This window comes from Barbatula barbatula (genome assembly GCF_947034865.1).
Source record: "Barbatula barbatula genome assembly, chromosome: 14".
Lineage (NCBI taxonomy): Eukaryota > Metazoa > Chordata > Actinopteri > Cypriniformes > Nemacheilidae > Barbatula > Barbatula barbatula.
In genome coordinates, this window is record NC_136777.1 from 15,920,527 (window position 1) to 15,942,385 (window position 21,859).

Below are 21,859 nucleotides of genomic sequence, written 5' to 3' on the forward strand. Positions count from 1 at the left end.
TAACTGACTATTACTTGCCCAGAAATATCTTAAAATATATCAGTGCCATTGTTTTGTCTCGAGATGCAAACTTGTAATTTATTCAAAGGTATTTTCATAAAAGCGACAAATATCTTGATTTAACAAAGGCATAGTCCTGGTTAAGCAAAGCAGTGTCTGTGAAACCAGATCAAGATTTCATGCCGTCCTTAAGTCTCCTGCATGTCACACACATACCAGCAGAGAGCCAGTCCATGGTCAAGAAATATAACATGAATCATTCGTCCATCTACAGCTCAAAACAGAGGAGCGCCGAGCAGAAGAGCGAAAGGGTCTATTGCCTCCGTTCTTTTTAGATTTGAAGCATTTTAAGAAGAGACCTGTTCTGACCCGTCTGTTCTTAAATGATTTAATCACACCTTTGGTTTTCTAAAAGCCTTTCCAGTATATTCACTTGTTCTAGAACAGTGCTTCTCAAACTGGGGGCCCAACATGAATCCACGGAGGCACAGATTCTGTAGTATTTTCTGAAATATATCCTTTCTTTCATTGATTTAATGCAATCAAACATCAGATCAATAGATCTCCAAACAAAAGAATTGATTTTCTAGTATCGTATAGTTCAATATGTTTTTGGTTTCAAGTTTAAAGCCATGCACTCGGCACAAAGGGGGCTTACTACAAAAAAAAAGTTTGAGAACCGCTGTTCTGGGGCGGCTCAGTTATGACACAAATCATAATCGTGATTATTTTGGCCAATATTGAGATTCAGATTATTTAACACGACTACTCTTTAACCCATAAAACAACAGAAAATAAAAAAACTTTGCTTTTAAACAGTGAATGTAACTGAAAAATAAATATCACTTCTGAACCGCTGTAAAGGGAAAGGTGTGCGTTGTGGATGTATACGACAAGAAAAGAGAGGATCCTTGCTAAATGGAATGTGGCACAATAATCGTTTACCTCCATTATTTAGTTTTTGTAATGATGAAGGACAACATTGAGGATTACGACTCATTTCTGATTAATCACACAGCCCTGGTCTGTTCTAGAAAATAAGTTGTGAAGTATCACCTACATTCTTGACTGAAAAACAGCGTAAACTTAATGTCGGTTGGTGTCTTCCACAAATAGTTCAAATAATAAATTTGACTTCTTTAAGTTTTATTCATAATACAAATATTTATTAAATTAGCCTATTGCAATGGTGTAGGTAGAAACATTTTTTGGCCGGGTGTGTGCGCTTTTTCAGTGCAGATGTTTGCCATGTTCAAGGCTGTGAAGTGCTCTCCAGCACGCTCTCACAAGAGCAAATTCACATCAAGTTGTGTTTATTACAAGCCAAAAGTAAAAACTATGAAAACCAACAAGAATAAGGAAGATGGAAAGAACACTACAAAATAAGAGTTCACACACAACCCACACTGTCAACCCGGATCAATTCTACCAGCTCAAAGAATTGAAGGCAGCGGATTGACTCGACTTGCGTACATTTTGAAGTTCTGGGTTTAAAGTAATTAAAACTTTCATTTTGATTTTCCATTGATTTAAATTAACAGCATGATGTTAGTGACTGAAACGGAGGTAGTTCAGTAATAAAACAACATTATATGTTGTAAACCTGAAGAGATAAATGTTTATTCTTCCGTCAAGAAACATCTGCTTTAGATGCTTTGTATTGAAGTATTGGTTATTTATATAATTTATTTCAACATCTTGATATGTTCGGATTCTGAGGAACGGTGTCGTTTTATTAAAAACTGTTTAAGGAAACATATTTAAATAAAAGAATCACTTCATTAATGTAAATATATGAATGGTTTATTGTTAACAGTTGTTTTGTAACTAAATCAAATGTATTGTGAAAGATGTTTAACTTTTATCCATGGTCTATCAAATATAATTAAATTAACACAAATGTTCCTAATAGACATGCGTGGGGACGGATTGATCTGGAAAAAATAAGTTCTGGGAACAAAACTATTGTACGGAGAGCAAGAAAAGGTTGGTTGGCCTCAGATAAACTATTCTCCATAAAACCCTCATCGTCAGCTAGGAATCTGGGCACTTTTTCTCTAGTAACCTGTCATTTAAAGGCATTGAACACATGGTGTTCAAAACACATTTTTTCTTTTTGAGAATATATCTAAATGATGTCATATGCTGTCAGAAAAGATAATCCAAGCATTTGTGGCATCAAGACTATTGTAATGCATTATGTGTTTGCCCTGTAGGCTTATTACAAAAACTCCAACAAGTTTAAAACGCAGCAGTAGTTCTTACACAAACAAACACGTATGAGCATGTTGTTTATTAAATAACAAACTTTAAAATCTCACAGATTACTTAAAGGCCCATAAACTGTTTAGCCCCGCAGGACCTGAGTGACCTACTACTGCACAGTCTAGATATAGAATATAGATAACGTATCAAATTTTGAAAGTGTTGGCTCATTTTGGATTTCATGAGAGCTACACATTCCAAAAAAGTTGGGACAAGTAGAAATAAGAGGCAGGAGAAGTTAAATGTACATATAAGGAACAGCTGGAGGACCAATTTGCATCTTATTAGGTCAATGTGATTGGGTATAAAAAGAGCCTCTCAGAGTGGCAGTGTCAAGTCAAGATGGGCAGAGGATCACCAATTCCCCCAATGCTGCAGCGAAAAATAGTGGAGTAATATCAGAAAGGAGTTTCTCAGAGAAAAATTGCAAAGAGTTTGAAGTTATCATCATCATCTACAGTGCATAATATCATCCAAAGATTCAGAGAATCTGGAACAATCTCTGTACTTAAGGGTCAAGGCCAGAAAACCATACTGGATGTCCGTGATCTTCAGGCCCTTAGAGGGCACTGCGTCGCATACAGGAAATGCTACTGTAATGGAAATCACAACATGGGCTCAGGAATACTTCCAGAAAACATTGTCGGTGAACCCTTATCCACCGTGCCAAAACTCTATTGGTCAAAAAAGAAGCCATATCTAAACATGATCCAGAAGCGCAGGCGTTTTCTCTGGGCCAAGGCTCATTTAAAATGGACTTTGGCAAAGTGGAAAACTGTTCTGTGGTCAGACGAATGAAAATTTGAAGTTCTTTTTGGAAAACTGAGACACCGTGTCATCCGGACTAAAGAGGACAAGGACAACCCGAGTTGTTATCAGCGCTCAGTTCAGAAGCCTGCATCTCTGATGGTAAGGGGTTGCATGAGTGGGTGTGGCATGGGCAGCTTACACATCTGGAAAGGCACCATCAATGCTGAAAGGTATATCCAAGTTCTTCCAAGAACTTTTCTGGAATTGGGTTTTGTACATTAAAATCTGTACAAATCAAATTATGAATCCACAGCGTTGCTTCAATTTTGTAGCTAGGGTTTCCCCAATAGACCATTGGTTCTTCAGTAGCTGACGTGCTGTGGCCCGATCATTTTTGATGTGATGACAATAAACCGTAGTAATAAAGTAAATCCATGCTCGGAACATGATTCAATCTCTGTCAAGCTGTTAATTCCCTAAAAAATGACATTTTGCTATGGGTGAATACAACCAGGAAGAGCAAGATGCATTCTAATTTCTAAATGATGCAAGACATGAACTTAATACAGAAATACATAATCTGTAGTCCATGCATACAGTATATTATATATATATATATATATATATATATATATATATTTAGTTCAGCAGACTGCAAAGCCCTCCAGAGAACAGTGAACACAGCTGACAAATCATGGGAGCCCCTCTGCCCAGATTCAGGAGCCAAACTGCTCTACAGACATTCCCCCAAAGCGGAGATGCACATATTTTGTTATTTTAGCCGTGTACCGAAATGTATTCAAGTCAAAGTTGTATAATGAATGAATATGGTCTTAAAGTACACTCATACATTAGCTGAAGGGTTTAGGGATTACAGTTCTTTAATATGTCACGCCCCTTTTTCAAGGGACCAAAAGTAATTGGCCAAAGCGGTTTTATTCACAAGTATGGAGTTCATTCAACGTGTTTACTCCACACAAGTAAAACAGACACAACAACCATCAGAAAGACCCCAGGAACATTAAGAGTAACCAAATCAACAATTGTGAGATGAAAACAACACACTGGTGAGCTCAGCAACAAAACAATCTTGGACGTCTACGTAAGATTAAAGTGGCGTAGGATGGCATTATCCTCTCCATGACAAAGAAAACAACAGGGGAACACAGAACAGATCATGACATGCCGAGACGTCCTCAGAACGTGGTTCACAAAATAATGTCACGGTGACCAAAAGAAGATGAACTGATGACGTCGTCAGAATGAACCGTTTGCTGGGTGTTTAGTATTCAGTTCTGGTGTATTATGAGCAGCTTCATGCAATCTGACCTCTTAACACTTAAATAGTGGTGCAATGGATCTCAAAACTCATGGTTCAGATGATATAATGGATTTTGGATCCGCTAATGTAAATGCCCATCATAGTTTTCATAGTCATAGTCTTCTTCACAGTCATGGTCCTCTGAGGCTGTTTTCATTGCAGAAAGCTTGACTATGACAAAGTGTTTTGTGCAAAGGAACACAGTTCATTACTAAAAAGCTCTTTATTAGCTCACAGAAGGTCCAGAAACAAGCTTTTTGCACGGTTGCTGTCAGATATGGCCCTTCTGAAGGTGCACCAGGGCTTCAAACCATCAACCGGCCCACCTAAAGCCCAAAGCACTAATACCACACCAGATTATTCTGCTGTCACATAGGGGTTCCCCTGTGCTCAGTAAGAAATACGAAGGGGGACCGGGCTTCAAATCACCAACCTGACTATCCCAAAGTAAAGTGAAGGCAGGAAAATATCTGTACTCTTACTCGGCCTTTAAAAATGGTATCTGTGCATCCCGACAAATAAGCACAGGACCGTTTGAAAGCTGCTGCCGACCCGAACCCCAAATAACATGAATATTTATTACACCGTTACATCTAATAGCGCTTTACATGACGGGTGATGGTTTTAACACCACTGAACAATGAGAAGAAACGAGAAGCTCATGATCAAGCAATAACACATGAACATGGATGAGTTTGTGACAATTCTCTAAAATGAGCAGAAAATTTAAGCTGAGAGTAGTGTTATGAATAGATCTTTTTATTTTTTCTTCAAATCTAAAGTTACTAAATTGTATAATGTAAAGCAATATGTAAATACAGACATAAGACTATAAAAATAAAAATGTTACGCAATATTAATACTAGACAACTATTTACAAAATAACTTTTGCTTTTTGAATTATTCTTGTATGTTTTCTGTTGCTATTTTATTCATTAACCAATAATATAAAGGACTCACGTTATATACTGCAAGTCAACTGCTCTTTCAGGAGATTTAGTGAAAGATTCCAATTGCTTCTTAAAGTCTTGCCAAACTCTGATAAACAACCTTTTCACACTCACATATTTATATGAATATCGGTTTTGTACGTGTCGAGAGGCGTTTATCTGTGTAAAAATTGTGTTTTCTGTTCTGTGTAAGTATGTTAAGTTATTGTCACCAGTTTTCATTATTCTGCAAATAAATTCAAATAGGAAAATATTTGTATTTGGTGACATAAAATGTGTTAGTAGTTCACAAAATGAAAAAAGATCATTTTACCTTAACACACACATATATATATATATATATAAAAATGGGAGATCTTTAAATCTGAAGTTGAATATTGTGCGAGCATTACAATGACACAACAGTGCCACCTGCTGGTTATGAATCCAAACATATACGGAAATTACAGAATCTCTCAGACACACATTTTAATATAATAATTCAAGTTAAATCATTTACTCAAATAAAATATTGAAGCTGATTTGTTTTTAAATAATGTTGATTTTTTCAGGTGGTATGTTTATATCTCTATCAATGCTTTTCATTTTTTAGTTTTTTGTATACACACCTGTCTCAAAGTTATTCTGGTCTGTCTTTCGTCACAATATAAGATTTTAATTTACATTACATTTTTGTTAATAATAAAACTATATGAATATTTAACTGTATATGAATTGTATTCAATTAAAAATACTCAACAGTTATCGTGTGGGCCTGATAATGTTTGCCGCTGAACCCTCAATATATATATTTAATCTATGTGCTGTAGTATTCTTAACATCAACATGAAAACAAAATTCCACATTCTTGGTCTTGTTTTGAATGGGATTAAACATTAAAATGGTAACCCATTGGCCGTGGTTGCATGTAAATTTAGCCTTTATCAAATTCTGCATGTAGTTTTGCAACCTGGACATGTTTTAGGATGATTTCTAGCGTATCAGTTCTTGATGCTTATTGAAATGTAAAGTGTAATTGAATATCCAGTTGTGGTCATAAATATGAATCACATTACAGAAGTAAAACGCCCTGCATATATATCATGTGCGTGCCTGTCTTCACTTTCTAGACTATATAGGACAGGGTTTGCTTGCGTTCCATTCACATCTACACGATCAGCCAACACAGAAACAATTAAAAACAAGTCAAGGTCCTGGATCCCTAAAAACACCAAAACTAACAAAGAAAACAAGCCCAGTTTGACATCAGATGAGCTCTGCTTCTCTTTTAGCACTTTCGCAACTTGATAATCAGTTAAATATGCAATACTCACATGAAAGAGCTGAAGCCTATGGTTATCAGTAAACGTCATCACCGGATGTGGGGTGGAAACCACAGGGGTTCACTTGCATCCTTCAAAGCATTTCAACACACATTATATATATATATATAAATAAATCCTTCATGTCTGCCTGACCTCTGGAAGCACAGCGTGTAGTGATGTAGCTGAACTATGTCTTGCAGTGTCTTAAGCAAATTGGAATATCAAACCGTAATCATGCCAGTGGATTGAATACACCTGTCTGTGTTCTTGTCTCTCTCTCTCTCTCTCTCTCTCTCTCTCTCTCTCACACATGAAGACAGCACCAATGGGAGTGTGAGTGATGTTTGGAGAGCTGCTGATGTTGTAGTGCACACACACACACACACTGTCTGCTGGTTAAAGTGTTGCTGAACAGGAAGTTACAGCGTAGACTTGAGAGAACACTAACAGACATGAGGGTCTCTCATCAGCTTCTTCTTCTGGTGTTTGTCCTAGCTGCCTTGTGCTCATTCGGTAAGATGTTTTCATAAAAACTTTCACCGGTGTTTATTTGCAGGTGTTTTGTTTATATATGTGTTGTGTTTGGGTATATACTGTAGTGGCTCTGTGGTTCGAGTAAGTTGTGGCACAGTTTCTATCGTCCTCTAGAAAATAAGAAGAGGTCAAACAAATATACATGATACCATTTCCAGGATATCTGAGCAGAAGAGCAGATTTGACTTCTCAAATTAAGAAAGCCGCTGACACAACTTAACCAACATTAGAAGTTCACTGTATTAAATCATTAGGGTGAACTGAGTCATTGGGGAATATGTCAACAATTTACATTTGATGTAAACTAATGAAAATAAATTGGCAAGGTCATAAACCGGCCAGAAAAAGATTAAAGCGATAGTTCACCCAAAAATGTAAATGATGTAATTATTTACAAACTCTCTTGTCATTTCAAATCAGTATGACTTTGTTTCTTCTGCAGAACACAAAATGAGTTATTCATGATTCATTTGTGATTCAAGCATTCTCAATGTTAATACTTAAATGTAGTGAATCCTCTTGTGCTATAGATCTGATCCAGTAAATCATAAAAATGCTTTTAACTTTAGTCTCTCAGTTTGCTAGACGGAGTGACGTATCTTATTCATGCCTTTACATCCGTGCTTGCAGTCCAATAACTCACTATTGTTTTTCTGACATGCAGTTCACACAAATGTCTCTCATCCAATCCCTGGAGCTCTACAGAACATCAGTAAGAATGACACGGGTGTACAGAAGGCTGTCCTGGTGGGAACATACTCATTTAACAATAAATCCAATGATGCCTTTCTGTTCAAAGCCTCGGCTGTTGATGATTCAAAGAGACAGGTACGCCACAGGACGCTTGCGTTATATACATTATGTATGTGTTTACACTTTTGCTATCAACACGTCTGTGTCCTGCTTTAGATAGTGAAAGGAATCCGCTACGTTCTGACAGTAGACATCTCTCGAACCATGTGCAGGAAGATGGGCAATAACAAAGACCTCTCCCACTGTCCCTTCCAGACCGACAGTGTTTTAAAGCAGGTATGTGGGGCTTTATAGGGGAAGTTACATCATTTTAGTCATGACAAATAATAGAAATTCATTTGTGATAACTGGTTTAAACAGATGTTTCTAATATAAAAACAATATAAAAGTATATTCACTATAACAGTGGCCAAAACATTTCCAAGCTTGACTTTTGCAAAAAATCTGTTATGCTTTGTTTAATAAATGTGCTATAAAATTGTATCTGTAGAAATGATATACATTCAACTGCATTATCAGACTGCTTCCCTTGTTTTTTGTGTGTTCTAGACGTTTCTCTGTCACTTTGAGGTGTGGTCCATTCCATGGATGAAGGCGATGTCCACAACATATTTTAACTGTCATTCTTCTGATACTCTCAAATGACCTTTCTTTCATCGGGTCCATTTGAAATCTCACTGTCACGTTAACATAAAAATAATAAAAAAAGAAGCAGTGAATAGTGTAGAACTTAAAATGATTTTAAGGTTGTTGATCTAGATTGGCGAGTGACCTTCTTTCGTCTTATTTAAGATGTCTCTGATGTGCAGAGGTTGGTGTTGCACCACTAGATCAGTGGATGGGTACACTTGTCTCTCTAGGCCCATTGGCCGTGCAGTATCCCACACTCATGAAAGACACTTCTGAGGGGTTTATATGTGAGCACATTTATTCATGTGATTTCTGGACTACTGGCTGTGAAATGTGGCTGAGATTCCATACAAGTCCATATGGTCATTAATGGGTACAAGCATCCAATGGGACAGTTGTTCTCAACCGGCTTTCCTGTGGGATGCAGAGTTGACATGAATCCACATCAATCCAAACATGATTGTTACAATTAACTGCACAGGTCTAGTGTAAAACTATAAAAAAGAGACAAACCCAACCATTGAGTTAAGCCTTTTTTGTTAAGACAACCTAACAGTTGGGTTTGTACCTTTTTGACCCAACGCTGGGTTGAAAATTACACGGCATTTATAAAGAAAAACTTGTTTTAAGTTAAATTATAGCGGTTTAACGCACATCTTGATTCAGCGGTCATCAAATTGTGATATTAAACTATAATTTCTCCGCGTTAAACTTCAACCTTGTCAAGTTTGATCAGATGTACTGAACAAAACATTTGGAAGCATTGGATCCTATTTGACCAATGCATTATTATTATGTCCATACTGTAACACAACCAGATCATGTTTTGGGTCTTATTTGTTCCACCGCAACAGGACATTATTGCTGCTAATTGTGTGAAACGATGAGACTTCTGAGTAGAGTTGTTAAATATTAAACACCAGCAGCATTCATTTAGCTCTTCAGAGTTCTGCAGTTATAAAGCAACATATAGAAATAATGACGACACATAAAAATGAAATAGAGAAGTACGTCCTAATCCCACACTCGGAGATGATTAAAGCTTTATACAAAGTTGCAGTAGATTCATTTTTATAATAAAACATACGTTTCCTCAACACAAGATCTCTTTTTTTAATCCCATTTTCTATATTGCGGTTCTATTTTAAGGGCCAGATGGTGGTGTGCAAAACGGCATACTTTCTCTAATATGTGGGAAACAAAAATAGTAATGGCACATCTGATTATAAAATAACCAAGCACATAACACTTCCTACAATGTGAAATGATCATCAATTCAAACCTACTGTAAGAGCTAAATCAAAGAACGAAGATCAAACAGAGCAACGGTCTTCGTTCATTTGTTGAAAAGAATATGGAAGACGATATCAGGGGCTCCTGTTGATGTAAATTGCTTCAAAATCGGTTTGTTTGGAAGTCAGGGTGAGGTATGACTCAAGTAGATGGATCTGATGGGCTTGTCACGAGCGCGTTTCACACTTTGCTCAGGTCCAGCTTGCACAGATAAGGTGAGCGGAAGGAACCCAGGTAGAGGTGGCCATTGTGTTCGTGGGCCTCGCTGATGTAAGCCGCCACCATGCCGTGTGGGTCGTGGAAGCTCCGCACGCACGTCCCGCCATCCTGCAGCTCCACCACCAGACTGTAGCGCGGCACAAACTTCAACAGCGTGTCTTGACTGAAGAGCTGGAAATATTTGATGACAGCTGAGTAACTCGCCTCTAAAAAGCTAAAAACACAGTAAACAAGCAAGATCTCCAAAAGCAGGTACCTTAAATATGAGCTTTTTAATCCAGGGTCTCTGCGACAGAAAGTCAAGCATGGAGAAACCAGGGTTGGGTCGAACCGCAGACATGGCCACCCAGTAGCCTCCTGAAGAACTGCGTCTGATGTTGTCAGGAAATCCTGGAAGGTTGTCTATGAATGTATCCATGCCACCTTTATTCAGACCAGACACGTGGACTCTGTTAAAGACACACATCAGATTCAATGTGTACATTAGTAGTTATTTAATAATCGATTAAAAGAAGTGCCGCTAGCGTTAGTTGTGTGTTTCTCTCATTTAAACGGACCACCATCACCGATCAGTCAAGATCTCCATAAAATATGAAAAACTTCCATGTCACAGAGACCACACTGGGTTCATTCACCGTGAGAGGAAACATGACATGCATCTCGAAGTCCTGGAAGCTTAAGGATTGAGCCGGTTGCCTTGGCAACTGCATGCCCTCATCATTCATCCAGGTAAGGCCGAGGAGAACAGTCTGTGCCTCGAGCACACAAGATGTTGGGTCACAAGACTATGTCATTCAAGAATTCTGAGGATTTACGTGTTCTACCCGAGTTGATAATAAATAAGCCTTAAGGTAGGAAGACAATGTTTAACTAAAAGATTAGGTTATGTGGAGAAATAACATTGCTAGCATTATTTGTGTCACTAAAAGGGACCTTAGTGAAAAACAAACACTCAGTACATTTTTATAATAAATTGTTTCAAGTTATACCGAAATTTGCTCTTAAATAATTTCCAGTAGAATCAATAAGAAAAAAAAGAGTCTTGCAGTACTATAAGATTGAGTAAATGATGTCAGAACTTCAAAATACCTCCTTATTCTTGCCATGGTTGTTTCAGCCACCAGAACAGATTCCTCATCCGGGAAGAGCTGGATCCCGTTGGGGAACCTCAAGTTCTCCATCATCACAGTGACTTCTCTGGTCTCTGTATCATACTCCAGCACACTGAAACATTAAAACCAATCATTTCCATCCAAATATTCAGTCATCCACAAACAAAAGTGGAAAACGCCAAAGCCCATAAAATGATTTCATGCCCTATTTACCGTCCATCTGCTGTGGCTTCCATGATCAGCTGCATGAAGTCTCTGCGCTGCCACCTGCTGCTGGAGTCAGTGAAGTACACCTTCTTACCATCCTGAGTAATGTCCAGATCATTCACAAAGCCCAGGCGTCGACCTCCGATCATCCTCCCTGTGCTCAACAGAGACTTCACATCACCTAGAAGCCAAAAACATGACATTTAAAAACGACCACATGAACAAATAGTGCATTTAAGTGATATACAGTGTTCAACCTGAGCGTTTTGTAACGCTGACATTATAAAGCAGAATTTATGGAGGTTGTCGTTTTTGCCCATGCTTTACCTGTGACAGGATTGACCTCGAACAACCCCAAATAGGCATCAGCCACGAACAAGGTGCCATTGGGTCCCACACGGATTCCTAGGGGACGTCCACAGGAGTGCTCATGTTCACGAGAACCTTTGAATTGGAAAATAAATGACTTTTGAGATTACTAATCGCCATTCTATATATTGACAGGTTAATTATCTCAATAATATTTGATCAACATCACTTAATAAAGTAACAGGTGTCATGAGAAAACGCTATGTTTGGAAAAATACAAGCCTTTACATATGAAACATGTTAGTATTCCAAACACAATATATGCTGGTTTCCACTCCGTCAGCATTTCACACTCAAGGCATATCCACTTTCAATGCACTCTCTTGATTTTATAAAGCCTAATGAAGATCTAAAAACGTACATATGGGTAAAGACAACGAAGCACAATACATCACTATTCCCTCGTTTTATTTTTGAGACATTCTTTTAATTTAGAAGTTTTTTTGTAGAGTTTTCAATAACAATTCTCATAACACAGTGTAATGCAGACAAACATGGATGTTTATATGTATTTATACTGCATGACTGATAGTCAATGTCTATTGATGACTCATTCTGCACCACAAATATTTTTGACCAATCAAGTGCCCTAGAATGAGCATGTCCCTCCCCTTTACCCCAAGAATGTTCTTTCAAGAACACTGTAACCGTCCAGCGATTTCACAAAATCTTTAATAGATCAGATGACTTCTTTCTGGTTAAAAGCCCTCTTGTAAGTGCATTCACATTTTTCAGAATGCAAATGCTAACAGTTTAGCATTAATCTGGCTGTTAAATTACACACAAGCTAAGTTTATGAAAGAGACCCAGTTATTGGGTCTATTGACAATGTTTTGTGCAACTAAACCACAGACTCTGTTGCAACGTTGAAGGAGGGAGCAGTTTGGTTTTTCTGGTGCTCTTACCACATGGTGACTTGCCAAGTGTTGTCAGCACATGAAAGTTCCTGCCCTCGATTTTCACAATCTTTCCATCGGCCGTGCCAGTGTACAAAACATCTAAAAAGAAACATGATTTACAGATGATCTATGTACATCAATATCCATCCACCTATATAGGGTTAACAAAGCTCAGTCTTTGAAAAATGAAGTGTGTGCATAAGAAAGCTGGAATACAACGATTAATGACGCAGTAAAGGTCAACTCATCTTTTGTTTGGCCTGCTGTCACACACTGTGTCTAAACTGGGTGAAAGGTGAAGTACTGACCGAACGGCTGTGTTAACACTAACCTCCAATGTTAGCAATGGATTCTGGGCCGATAAGCCGGTCCTCAAACAGTCGTTCAGCTTGTCTCAGTTTAATGTTGGGCTCGTAACAACCCGTCATGACAGGAGGCTCATTCAGACTAATGAGTGAAAGGAGAACAGACATCAGTCAAGAGTCACTGCGCACTGAACGCTGGACGTGACACCTACATATCAACACCACAGTCATCAATTATTAACCATTGACACAGAATAAAACCATGAAGAGAAATGAGAAAGCATTCTGGAAGTTGAGTTAAAGGGACAGGACAACCATAAAATGAGAACACAAACACAAACAGGGAAGTTTTGAATATATTTCTGGACAGACAACGTATAACATACACTGAAGCTATCAAGCTCCGTAAAGAATGCAAATACACCATAGAAGAAGTAAACACTTTTACACATGCAATATCAAGTTTTCTGAAGCCATATAAGGGTGAAGTTTTAGCCAATTCATGAAACCAGACCGTGTGTTTTTCCTGTAAAACTTCAACTCAAAAGAAGGATTCAATTATGAATCTGACATTTCTGCTTCTCTGGTGGACTCTCGTTGATGTTTGTGTTTCAAGGAGAGCTATTATTTGAGCTGTCTGATATTTCACCTGTGTTTAGTGTACAGCTGCTTTGGAACAACGCACATTGTAAAAAGCTCTGTAGAAATAAAGCAGACTCGACTTGACTGTATCCTCTCTGCACGTGCGTAAGTCCGCATGACGTCACAACTGCTGCTGTACTTGAGGTCACGGTTGTACATTTGAAATCACTGTGATGAACAGACGAATGTGTGTTTCTGGTGGTCGTGCTCACCTGAACGCCTCTGGTTGAATGGGAGACTCTAAGATGAAGACCACCACCAGCAGTGGAAGGAGCAGGAACGCCACGAGTGTGAGCAATGTCACGCGAAACACCTTCCCGCTGTACGTGCTGCACACACACACACACACCTGTATGTGACACACCTGAAGCTTTGCCGTACACACGCACACTCGTGTGTAGTGTAACTCACCCTGTGGTCTTGTGTTGGGGCTCGTGGGGTTCGTCTGTGAGGATCTGAGGTCTGTTTAACCTCCGGAAGCGCAGTCCCTCGGGCTCACTCATGCTGCTCGGCTGGTTTTGTCTCTTTTGTTGCGCGATCGTGTGAATCATTAAACGTCGCTCCGCTGGACTAAATGTTCGCTACTACATTGCAGTTGAGTCCGTGGCGTGCACGAGAAACCAGCGCGCTCCCGACAGCAGCAGGGATACGATTAGAAAGCAACAACGATCACGTGACTGACCGCTTCAACGTGACACTGGTCGTTTTTCAAGTTAAAAGTCTTGTGCATTTAAAGGGGGGGGTGTCCGATTAAGAGACGACTAAGAGAAATCGGACACCCCGCCTTTAAAGTTTAAAGATTTAAAACTAAACTAAAATCTAAAGTGCCGTGGGGTGCGTTTTAATGAACTACATCACTTGTTGGACAAATAACTTGAGCAGATTATTACGTTTTTTACGATTATTTTTATCGAACATTAATATATTAATTAACATGCTACTTTCATTATATGAAAATGACTACTTTAAAAATTGCAATTCAAGCATATGTTGTGGGGCAAGGAAGCTGATTTATAAGAAAAAATATTCCTCTATCCTACTTTTATACTGCTATATTTTTCTTTGCTAAATTAATGAGCAAACGACTTTTTAAGATTTATTTCTTGGAGAAAAAAAGGTTTTAACTGCGTAACTTTTTTTGAATTGTAACGATCGTTATGACTTTAGTTATGAAATTGAGCAAGGTCAAGGACTGCATTAATGTTTCTGCCTTCACGCTGCGTTCCGCCCCGACGGACACCCTGTTGTGACGCAGCAGCTGAACTATGGCAGCTGAGAAGGCCATTCTTTGTGTTCTTTTTAAAGCTGATGAAATCGGTATGAATAAGCGTTTAATGCTGCAAAATACATGTCTGTTGCGTATCGATTAATGTCACATTTGACTGACAGCACGATCCGTTTCAATTGCTTTAAGGTAGATAGTGGCCCTGTAGCATCTAGGTTGCTATGGCAACCTGCGCAGGTTTGCATCGGAACATCATTTTAAAATAAATAAAATCTCTATTTATGAAGTAAAATCTTATTTTCAACCTAAAATTACTGTAGACGGTCATTTTTTTAAGACTACTACTGTCAAATTCAAGATTATTCAGCAACAGGTGCAACTGACAGCACAGGACATAAACCGGCTGTGCAGGGAAAGACACGTTCAGCTGCTTGTAAAAAATTATGCAGTTTTGATTATAGCATTTAATAACTAATGCATTGACTTTGTGCTGACTGAATTTGCATGTTGAGATATTTTCTGTTATTTTGCAGATGGCAGGATCACAGCCTTGCGAGAGGTGCATATTCCAAGTGATGCAAATGTAGCGACTGTAACACAAGTAGGTTCTGATTCAGTTGCTGGGTTGGATATTGACATTTACCATTTGTAATAAAGGGAAAGTTCAGTAGGAGATATTCAATCATAATTGATTCACCCTCATGCCATTTCAAACCTGTATGAGGTTCTTCTGCAAATCACATAAAAAGTTATTTTGAAGAATGCTGTTCTGTCTCCTGACAGATATTGGCTCATTCTTTCAGCCTTGATGCGTCTCAGACAACATTTAAGGTATCTTGGTATATGTATACGTTTATTATTGGATAAAGATTGTGGTGTCTTTTTTAATGATCTATCCTATATAAATGCACATCCAATGACTTTGAAATCAATTTTCAGATCAGAAATAATCATGGATGTTTAATACCTTTAAACTGCAGGATGCTACCAAACAGCAAACACATGTGAGTTTGGATATAGTGGCAGATGTCTTGTCTGTTCATGGTCACCATTCTATGCATTTATTATATTTTTCATTCTTAGTCATCATTTTTACCAAATGTGGACCTAAATGCTTCGTTTTTCTTTATGTCTGGTGTAGGCCGTATGTCCTTGAAGTAGCCAAAAACTACCAGCATGGTATGATAACTGAAGTAACAATACAATTATTTGTGTTTAGAACAGCATTATAACACGTTCAAAACAGTGACGTTTATTTTTCTCATGAACACAGTTCATCCAAGACCCAGAAGTATTCCTATGACTGTGAACCATAAAACAATGAAGGCACGACTACAGAGCGTTGTGAAAAGAGTAAGATGTTTGACAACAATGATTGCTTTAAGCAAATTTACCATTTAAAATGACTGTCTCTAAATGTTCGGTTTCAGATGGAAAGATTAGAAGATCTGTTGCCTCAAGTCAAACAAAAACACCATGAAAAGATGTCAAAGGTAAACTATTGATATATTGACTGAAATTATTGTATTGTTATATATAAAAAACTGTTTCTATTTATCACAGGATATTGAGTTACTGAATCAGAAGTTGGTGTTTCTCCACCACAGAATGCAGGTAAATACTGTACATACAATGAAGACCTTCATTCAACACAACTATTCCTGCAAATCATAACTATAAATAGCACAGGTATAGCAATCTGCTGTGCCAGGATATTTGTATTTATAAATTATGACAATATCAGATGTTTAAAATACCTGTTCACCTTCCATTTATTTCAGGCAGCTGAATCTTATTGCTGGGAGGGGATGCTTAGAAGAGCTCCACTGTGGTGAATGAGTCGGATAGGGCTAAATAATAATCTTTTGTCTGTAATATGTGAGGTTTTTAATTTTCTGATCATAAATAGTCAGTATAGGATGTTATGTATATAAAAATAAGAAATACCAATAATTATTAGGTTTATTACAATTATATAAAAAAATCTTCTTTAACAGTGCACCTGAATATGTTAACTTGGTCAACATGAGGATGTTTGGTTATTTAGCTACATCTAGGAACAGATGTTTAGTTTACATTAAACATGACATTGGTTGATGTTGCTCGTGATGTTTAATACTTTCGATTAGCTAGCACAACTTGACACATCTTATTATTAATAGACAAGCCATAACCAGCACTGAGAAAAACACTTGCTAATAATATGTGGTCTTTTTTTAATACGGGGTATCACCCACAAGAAACACAAAGTGGTTTTAGTTTCCACTTTTATTGATTAAGAAAAAAAAGGTGTAATTCTGAGCAATGACATTTCATTTCCCTGTACAAGCCACAAAGATGTTTTGAAAAAGTACCAAAATATATACTCCAAAATACGTTGTATATAAACCTTAATGAATTAGATGGATACTACAAGACTGAATGGAAAACAGAAAACTCATTCTGCAGTGAGGACATTTGTACTTTTCCAGGACATTTCCATCTCCTACTTCTGGAATCATTTCAGAAGTATAAGGCGTTGATCCCAATGTAAGCCTTTACTCACTTCAGGAGCAAAGCTCTTAAAATGCAATATATGCTCTTTTAGATGCAAGGGTTCAATACAACAGTGGAGAAAGGAATGTCAGGGTAATTTCATTGTGGAGAGCTTTTAACTTTTTAGATATAGCCAATGATGTCATCAGGGAAAACAGACCAACATCTCATTCATCACATAATGAAAAAAAAAAGTATTAGATCAATTCATACTGGTGTCCAGAGAAAAGGTCACAAATACTCACAACTGATCCACTGTTTAAAAAGAAAAAGTTGGGAAAACCAGTATGTACATAAACAAGCGTATGATGACCTAGACAGTACGTCAGAAGCACAGAGTGACATTTACCTTTGCTACCATACAGCTGTGAACAATTCATTATCAATAGTAAACAGACCTGCTTAACAAATCAGAACAAAAACGAACAACAAAATGGCTGATTAACAGTTCTTTGAAGTGTTTAAAACTAAAATGCTCTTTCTCAGGGAGCTATACTTAAAATTTTCCCTTGTGGTGTGAAAGGGGAAAGTGTCCTTGAAATATCAGAACTGCAGTATTATTCAGTTTTGGATTTTTTGCTGTCGCTGCTATTCTCCTCTGCGGTGGTTTCGTCCGCTTTCCTCTTCTTGCTGCACTCGGCCATGTTGCTCGCGAGGTGTGGAGAGAAGGTGATGATGATACAGGTCATGTTGTCACATCCTGTGCCATCTCCTGATGTGTCTGGCGCTAGGCAGTGGTCCAGCAGCTAGACAGCAAACAAGTGACACCTCTTAGAAAAATCACTGGTTTCGTTTTGGTTATTGGTCTGTAATTAGCAACGCTCCAAAAATGTCAAACATGACAACACCGTTATTGCCACAACACTAGTGAAAGAAACAGTGCTTACCTCCTCAATAATGGCAGTCAGGGGCCTGTTTTCACCAGCATCTGTTTGGAGTCTCTCATTTACAAAGTCCACCACCTCCTGACTGCTCATTACATTCCTTAAAACAGAAAGTCAGCAGTACATTATACTAGAAATCACATGATACATAGTGAAAAATAGCATCATGACATCCATCTGCATGTCTAAGTGAAGAAAAACAGCCAAAAACAGAGCTTGCATTAAACTCTTAATAAACGTGTTATAGTTCTGCTCTTTACCAGATGCCGTCACACGCGATAACCATGAACTCATGGTCCTCATTGAGTGTCAGAACTTTGACGTCAGGTAGAGAAGAGATCATCTGTTCCTCTGGGGGAAGATTCTTGTTTCTTTTATAAAAGTGATCACCTAAAACACACATGAACGCATGTAAACAATAAGGAGAGACACAGTAAGCAAGGGATAATGTACAGGCAGCCAGTTATCATCGCTTAAATGAACCCAAACAGTGTGATCAGGTCTTGTGTCTCACTGAAGGGGCTTATTTTGTGAAATCATCCCGCTTTTTACACAGCTACTTGCCACACGAAAAATAATCTGGACATGAAATGTAGATTTATACCGCTCATTTATACCGAATGCACCATTTACTTTTGACTAAGGTGAGAAACTAAGTTCAAATGTCATGAACAAGCAATTTGGTTTAATCATTTGTAAATATAATGTCATATATGTTAGTAAAAGACATGAAATTATTTGCTGCATCTGGGTAACCGTGTGTTATTAGTTTTGAGAGGCCGTTATATGGGAATAACGAACCAGCTAATATCACCACTGGCCAATCAGAATCAAGCATTTCAACAAGCTGTGTAATAAATCATATTAATCACTGTAATGAATGTTGTTACCGATAGCTCTGGATAGGTTGAGTCCTCCGTTGACACGGCCGTCCATTGTCACCTTCCCGCCAGCGTTCTTTATTCTGACTAGCTCCAGCTCATCCTCAGGTTTGTGGTCATATGACATGTCCACAGCTTTTCCTTTTTCAGACACAACACATCTGGAATCTCCAGCGTTGGCCACTATGAGCTGCTTTCCCCGAATGAGAGCAACTACAGCTGTTGTCCCGCTGTCTGAACCTGGCTGCATCATCAAATAATGTGTTTTTTACTGTAATGCTTCAATATATATATTTTAGACGATCCAGTTTTAAAGGTGCTCCACACAACACATTCTTACCTCTTCTTTTCCATCCATGCCAGGTAAGCACATTTCCTCCTCTTCGTCAGTGTCCTCTTCCTCACCTTCTTCCGTGTCATCCTCCTCATCATTCTCACTGCTGTTTTCGCCATCCTCCTCACTGCAGTCCTATTGGACGAGTCAAACACATGTCATCAGAAGTCAAGTTTAAGGTCGAGATTCTTTGCAAATGAAAAAAATCTGAATCGTTGGAAGAAGAATCTCAAGACGTTAAAGCTAAACTCTTCCACACTCACCTCTTCGTCGCTACCCTCCTCTTCCTCTTCTCCCTCCTCTGACTCCTCGCTGTCCTCGAAAAACTTGGACTTGGTACTTCCTGGAGCAGGAGCAGCAGATGAAGAGCAGGAGGGACCAGCATCTCCAGTTGATCCAGGCTTATTAGAAGATCCTTCAGAAGAAGAGCTACTGCTGCCGCCGGAGGCCGGCGCTCTTCTACAGGCCCTCATCTTAGAGCCTTCAACTGCATTTTCGGCACCGGCTGCTTTCCCCTTCCCATTGCTGTCAGCTTTACAAGCCCCTGATTCCTCCTCGCCATTGATTTCCTTCTCTGCGCGAGTCTTCTCTCCATCCTCGCACTGTTTAGAGGAATCCTGCGAGGCCTTTTTGCCATTTTTGTTCAGGTTTTGGCCGTAGCGGACAAGCAGCTCCTCAATTGTCATGGTGGCTTCTTCATGCAGTAGAGCAGCCTCTTCATTGTCAACTGTGGAGAAGAGCAATAAGCTACATTTTACATTATAATATCTTCTATGCGGATAAAGGAAGGTAGGAAAACTTCAGGCTAGCGTGTGATGTAAAGAGTGTAGAAGATGGAATGAATGCACAATACAAACCCGATGACAGAATACTAACCATCATCTTCATCCGCTACTTTTTCAGTTGCTTCCTGAGGACGACCAGCTATCTGAACAAGCTCCTTGATAACTTCCTCTGTGGTGATTCTGCTGTCTATAGCCAGGAATGCATCTTCAAGAGCCTAAGAATGAGCATTAAAAAAATGATACTTTTCATACGACTTCCGAACAGGTAAATAGGATCTCGGGTAAACTTCAAACCTAATAGGAACTCATACAGGTGAATCAACAAAGTGTTACCTTTTGCAGCTTTCCATCCTTATACATCTTCTGCTCTTTAATAATGTCCGGCAAGTATTTGGAGCAATACAAGGCAACCTCCTCACCTGGGGAAACACAGAGTCTTATTATAGAAAAATCTAAAGGTACAGTTTGTAAAGCTGGCATTTAATAGCCAATCTTTACATTTGTATTGATTTATATTTTATTATGACAGCTTACCCCCATGGCCATCATAGACCGCAAACATTGCAGTTTCATCGTCCAGCTCTGGGATGCAATTGTGGGCGTCCTGGAAACACAAAGCACGAGTGTCACTGGCGCCAAAACCTCCACATACATGCCACACATCACATCCCGCTTAAATATCATAAACAATGTATAGTTACAAGCGAGTGTTTTACCTCCATAGACACTCGCCAGCCCTGCATGGCCGCGAACCCATAGCTCATGCGCTTATTCCCGCCGTCTCCTGTGCTCTTCTCCGTGTTGGGTTGAGACAAGTAAGCCCCCATAATACAATGCGGATGGGTGAAAGAAACACGAGCGATATGCAAAAAGCCGACTTTAAACACAGGTAGTATTTGTTTGTGAAGTAGGCAGCCGTCACATCTCAGTGTGCAGTGACCGTTAGATGCGATTAAACCGGTAACTGTACGTTAGCTGCCGCTGCTGTTAGCCGTTAGCACTGCAGATGTTGATGGAGTTTCTCAATGAACACTCACAGATGAATGAAGAGACTTTCACAAACACGCATGAAACACAGAGGGGAATCAAGCTTAATGCGGTTTAAGTCTCTTTTAAAACACACAAAAGCCCTCAGCACGTGTGGGCCAACATCATCAACAGACCACCAGAGAACCCATTTCACAGAGGGCGGACTTAAGCACACCGGAAGAGGAAGTCTACTCGTGATCTGTCTGCGCGTGCGCACGATTCAAATACAGTCAGCGGTAAATTAGACAAAATCTTCTGGACATTTTAAGGAATATATTTAAAACTCTTCTGCTATTAAAACAAAACATTTCATATAAAAGTACAGAGAGAGGACTTGTAATAAAAAATAGTTTTAGGAAAGTTGCATGACTCTTCACGTGACCTGAGATTTAACACGTGATAATATTACGACACAACAGATTTTATGTTCAATTGTTAGTTAGCTCATAACGGCGGCTGCCTACCGTCACTAAACATCCCCAAAATAAAGCAAAACGTCTACTAAATTATGTCAAAATGTACTTTACGATCCGAGGATTCATGATAATAGGTAGATTCTAAAATACATTCGCAATTAAACTTATGCAAAACATATGCAATTATTAAAATGACATTTATGCTACCGGTTGGTAA

The 21,859-nt window shown here is 38.7% G+C and overlaps 4 protein-coding genes across 4 annotated transcripts; 2 read left to right on the top strand and 2 right to left on the bottom strand.

The window, feature by feature from the left end:
• The first annotated feature begins 6,887 nt into the window (after nt 1–6,887).
• Nucleotides 6,888–9,602, top strand: cst7 (cystatin f). The gene is made up of 4 exons (XM_079473696.1): nt 6,888–7,103; nt 7,789–7,952; nt 8,034–8,153; nt 8,427–9,602. The coding sequence occupies exons 1-4, from the start codon at nt 7,043–7,045 to the stop codon at nt 8,520–8,522; spliced, it is 441 nt and encodes a 146-aa protein (XP_079329822.1). The 5' UTR covers nt 6,888–7,042; the 3' UTR covers nt 8,523–9,602.
• Nucleotides 8,784–14,258, bottom strand: apmap (adipocyte plasma membrane associated protein). The gene is made up of 9 exons (XM_079473694.1): nt 13,965–14,258; nt 13,766–13,882; nt 12,938–13,053; nt 12,613–12,705; nt 11,666–11,782; nt 11,345–11,519; nt 11,109–11,243; nt 10,276–10,468; nt 8,784–10,190 (listed from the first exon to the last, which is right to left on the bottom strand). The coding sequence occupies exons 1-9, from the start codon at nt 14,102–14,104 to the stop codon at nt 9,981–9,983; spliced, it is 1,296 nt and encodes a 431-aa protein (XP_079329820.1). The 5' UTR covers nt 14,105–14,258; the 3' UTR covers nt 8,784–9,980.
• A 509-nt stretch (nt 14,259–14,767) lies between these two features.
• On the top strand, nt 14,768–16,875 carry LOC306904060 (uncharacterized protein). The gene is made up of 9 exons (XM_079473698.1): nt 14,768–14,870; nt 15,312–15,379; nt 15,562–15,609; nt 15,718–15,782; nt 15,920–15,957; nt 16,052–16,131; nt 16,209–16,271; nt 16,342–16,392; nt 16,560–16,875. The coding sequence occupies exons 1-9, from the start codon at nt 14,819–14,821 to the stop codon at nt 16,611–16,613; spliced, it is 519 nt and encodes a 172-aa protein (XP_079329824.1). The 5' UTR covers nt 14,768–14,818; the 3' UTR covers nt 16,614–16,875.
• Nucleotides 16,724–21,426, bottom strand: ppm1g (protein phosphatase, Mg2+/Mn2+ dependent, 1G). Its single transcript, XM_079473697.1, has 10 exons — nt 20,914–21,426; nt 20,732–20,801; nt 20,531–20,616; nt 20,289–20,412; nt 19,676–20,139; nt 19,419–19,547; nt 19,088–19,322; nt 18,458–18,587; nt 18,201–18,297; nt 16,724–18,059 (listed from the first exon to the last, which is right to left on the bottom strand). Exons 1-10 carry the CDS (start codon nt 21,022–21,024, stop codon nt 17,871–17,873), a joined length of 1,635 nt encoding a protein of 544 aa, XP_079329823.1. The 5' UTR covers nt 21,025–21,426; the 3' UTR covers nt 16,724–17,870.
• Nucleotides 21,427–21,859: the final 433 nt, after the last annotated feature.

What these genes read in the sequence shown, in the direction of transcription:
- cst7 (XM_079473696.1), top strand. Translation starts at nt 7,043, where the DNA reads ATGAGGGTCTCTCATCAGCTTCTTCTTCTGGTGTTTGTCCTAGCTGCC. An exon ending in AGCTGCCTTGTGCTCATTCG is followed by an intron (nt 7,104 to 7,788) that starts GTAAGATGTTTT and finishes TCTGACATGCAG; the next exon opens with TTCACACAAATGTCTCTCAT. An exon ending in CCGACAGTGTTTTAAAGCAG is followed by an intron (nt 8,154 to 8,426) that starts GTATGTGGGGCT and finishes TGTGTGTTCTAG; the next exon opens with ACGTTTCTCTGTCACTTTGA.
- apmap (XM_079473694.1), bottom strand. Translation starts at nt 14,104, where the DNA reads ATGATTCACACGATCGCGCAACAAAAGAGACAAAACCAGCCGAGCAGC. An exon ending in CCCCAACACAAGACCACAGG is followed by an intron (nt 13,883 to 13,964) that starts GTGAGTTACACT and finishes GTGTGTGTGCAG; the next exon opens with CACGTACAGCGGGAAGGTGT. An exon ending in CGAGGTCAATCCTGTCACAG is followed by an intron (nt 11,520 to 11,665) that starts GTAAAGCATGGG and finishes TTTGGCTTCTAG; the next exon opens with GTGATGTGAAGTCTCTGTTG.
- LOC306904060 (XM_079473698.1), top strand. Translation starts at nt 14,819, where the DNA reads ATGGCAGCTGAGAAGGCCATTCTTTGTGTTCTTTTTAAAGCTGATGAA. An exon ending in ATGTAGCGACTGTAACACAA is followed by an intron (nt 15,380 to 15,561) that starts GTAGGTTCTGAT and finishes GTCTCCTGACAG; the next exon opens with ATATTGGCTCATTCTTTCAG. An exon ending in TTCTCCACCACAGAATGCAG is followed by an intron (nt 16,393 to 16,559) that starts GTAAATACTGTA and finishes CATTTATTTCAG; the next exon opens with GCAGCTGAATCTTATTGCTG.
- ppm1g (XM_079473697.1), bottom strand. Translation starts at nt 21,024, where the DNA reads ATGGGGGCTTACTTGTCTCAACCCAACACGGAGAAGAGCACAGGAGAC. An exon ending in GCATGGATGGAAAAGAAGAG is followed by an intron (nt 19,323 to 19,418) that starts GTAAGAATGTGT and finishes TTGATGATGCAG; the next exon opens with CCAGGTTCAGACAGCGGGAC. An exon ending in CAACCTATCCAGAGCTATCG is followed by an intron (nt 18,588 to 19,087) that starts GTAACAACATTC and finishes TGTGTGTTTTAG; the next exon opens with GTGATCACTTTTATAAAAGA.